At 58.2% G+C, this 2,764-nt stretch overlaps 1 protein-coding gene across 1 annotated transcript in view; it reads right to left on the bottom strand.

Annotated features, from left to right (window-relative positions):
* The window catches only part of TMEM132E (transmembrane protein 132E), a 3,333-nt gene extending 1,665 nt beyond the window's left edge, over positions 1-1,668 (bottom strand). Inside the window, 5 exon segments of the mRNA XM_009579721.1 lie at positions 1-2; positions 5-83; positions 166-445; positions 1,025-1,297; positions 1,541-1,668. The exon segment at positions 1-2 is cut by the window's left edge and continues 105 nt beyond it. Coding sequence (XP_009578016.1) covers positions 1-2; positions 5-83; positions 166-445; positions 1,025-1,297; positions 1,541-1,668 — 762 coding nt within the window.
* Positions 1,669-2,764: the final 1,096 nt, after the last annotated feature.

Genomic DNA, 2,764 nt, shown 5'->3' with positions numbered 1-2,764 from the left:
TGGAGTCCGGTGAGCCTGCCTTTCCCCCCCCCCACTGTCCCCAGCGTCTCACCCAGCACCGCCTCCATGAGTGGGGACACGACCTGCAGGGGACAAGGGTGCCCGTCACCACCTGCCACCCCCAGCCAAACCCGCGGAGGGGGGCAAAGGCAGCCAGGGGGGTACCTTGAAGAGCGTGGTGCCCGGCTCCCTCCCAGCCAGCGTGAAGCTGTCCACCATGTGGGCCACCCGCGGGTCATCCACGCGCATGAAGTCACTGACCAGGTCGGTGACCTCCACCAGCCAGTCGGGCCCCAGCATGGTGACCACCTGCCCCGTGCCCTCCGCTGCCGTGGTGTGGAACTGGGTGAAGACCTGCAGCGTGGCGTGCTGGTACTGCAGGGCACAGCCCCGGCTCTGCTTCCGCTCCTCTTCGTCCTCCTCATGCTCGCTGTCCCGCACCGACCTGTGGGATGGGGCAGTGAGTAGGCAGCGTCACCAAGCTCCCCCCTGCCACGGCTCTTCAGCCCCCCCAGGAAAGGAGAGGGATAGCCAGACAAGGAGAAATGCAGGCTCTCCCCAAGCATGGGAAAAAAACAGCGGCTCCTGGCCAAGAAGATGCCTGTTGCCCATGAGGTCTCCGAGGGCTTTAGCAGCATTGGGCAAGGGGGGTCACCAGCATCTCTGCCCCCTAACCAGCCAAGAGAACAAGATATCTCAGGTTGGGATGGGCACCTGGAGGTCTCTAGACCTCAAAGGAGGGCTAACTTTGGAGTTTTGACCATTGCCAAGGATAGATGTTCCCCACCAGTTCCAGCATTTGACAACCCCCACCGAGAAATTTTCCTCCTTCCATACAAACATGCAACCTGTGTCCATGATCTCTCGCTTTTTCACTGGGGACCCCTGCGGTTACTCTGGCTCCACCATCTTTAAAACCCCTTCGTTAAGTAACTGAACAAGGCAATTAGACCCTCACCACCACCTTCACCTTGCCTTCTCCAGGCTGGACAAACCCCAGGCGCAGTGGCCCCGAAGCACCCACCTCCTGTCCGGCAGGATGGGCACCCTCCAGCCCTTCACTTGGCTCAGCCGGGAGTCTGAGAGCTCGATGTGCAGTGGCAGTTTGGGCACCCACACCGTCATCTCCAGCGGGGCAGAGAGGTGCTCATAGGTGAAGGTGACCCGAGCGCTCATGGAGCCCTGCGACTCCTTCCCACTGACGAAGACGTAGTCGCAGCTGCTGGAGACCTGGGGGAGAAGGGAGGATGGAGGGTTGCAACGCTCCCGCAGATACATCAGAGATCCCGGCAGGAGGCTGCCGGGAGGATGGGAAGTGCCGGAGGAGCAGAATTTCACCCGACACATACCAGGTTAAAGGTGGCCCCAGGAGCGGGGATGCTCTCTCCTCCCCGAGGTCCCTGCTGAGAGGCGTGGACCCACGCACACCACGTCTGTAACATCTATTTCCCCCTGACCCAGCTCCTCTGCCAGCCCTTGCAGGCACCTTCATTTGGCGCTTCAGCTTCTTTGGCCCCCGCACTGAACTGTACCCCGTTACCACACTCGAGCGAGAAGCATCCGCGGGTGCTTCACAGAGGTTGCAAACTGCTCATCCTGGACATTTGCCCCAAAATCTCCTCCACCCGCGCCCAGAGGGCACAGGCAGCGGGCACGGACCAGCCGCATGCCCGTGTGCAGGTACCCACCGGCATCTCATCCCCGTCCCTCCTGCTAACCCCAGGAAAAGCTTCCCAGAGTCCATCTGAATCCTCACGTTCATCTTCTCTCCCTTTCTCTTTTAATTCCCATTTATGCAAATGCCATTAGTTAAATTTGCTATAAAACAAATACATCCTGCGGGGACCACTTACTACCGACCGATCCAAGCCAATTAAGGAGCTAAGAGGAGGCCACTGCAGCATCGCCCATGTTTCGGCTTAGGCTGTCAGAGTCAACAGCACCTTCTCCTTCCCAGCAAGGGTGGCAGGAGACAACCAGGCTGGGAAGGCTCCAACCTCTCATCTGCAGTGGCCCCATGGCCCAACCCTGACCCCCTTTCCCCCCCCGTTACACCGTCAGGAATTGCATCCGAGTTGTTTGCTGCTGGGGAAAAATAAAACCCGTTTGTTCAGCCAGCAGCACAGTCGCTCTCTCAGATACACCGAGCATCTCAACAGCACAGAAAGCCTTGTTTCCACTTGTTTCCAAAAAGCTGCTATCCCAGGTGGATTCCCTGATGGCTCATAAGGGGTTGAGTCCATCCTGCACGGTAGCTGACAGCGGAGGTGATAGCATCCCTCCCCACCTTATCTTTGGGCACCTGTGGTCATTCAGCTGCAGGAACTTTGTATTTCCGAGCTCACGAGCAGGGCCTGACTTCTACAAGAGCTCCATGTTCTGGCTGCGGGAGCCCATCGCGAGGTGCCCATGGTCCCCGGGGGCTGATGGAGGAGGCAGAGCCTGGGACCTGGGCTCTTCAGAAAGTCCCCGCTCCCCGGGCATGGGAGGGAAGTGCAAGGCAGGAGGGTTTGTTCCTTGTCCTCCTATCAGAGATACCAGCTCAGCATGTCTGGAAAGACAATCTCATCTCTGGTGGGGCGGCATCTGAATAAAGATGAGCTCCTGGGTGAACCCTCCAGCAAAGCAGTGCTCTGGATATTGTGCCATTTATCACAATAAATATGATGGGCTGCTGCTTGCATTACCTTAGCTAATAAATTCCCCCAGCATCTTCTTCTGGGGACCACTTGCTTTGCAATTGAGGGGGTTGAAACTACGACAA

Source organism: Fulmarus glacialis, unplaced genomic scaffold (genome assembly GCF_000690835.1).
Source record: "Fulmarus glacialis isolate BGI_N327 unplaced genomic scaffold, ASM69083v1 scaffold28890, whole genome shotgun sequence".
In the NCBI taxonomy this organism is placed as follows: Eukaryota; Metazoa; Chordata; class Aves; order Procellariiformes; family Procellariidae; genus Fulmarus; species Fulmarus glacialis.
This window is presented reverse-complemented; position numbering and strand designations above follow the sequence as displayed.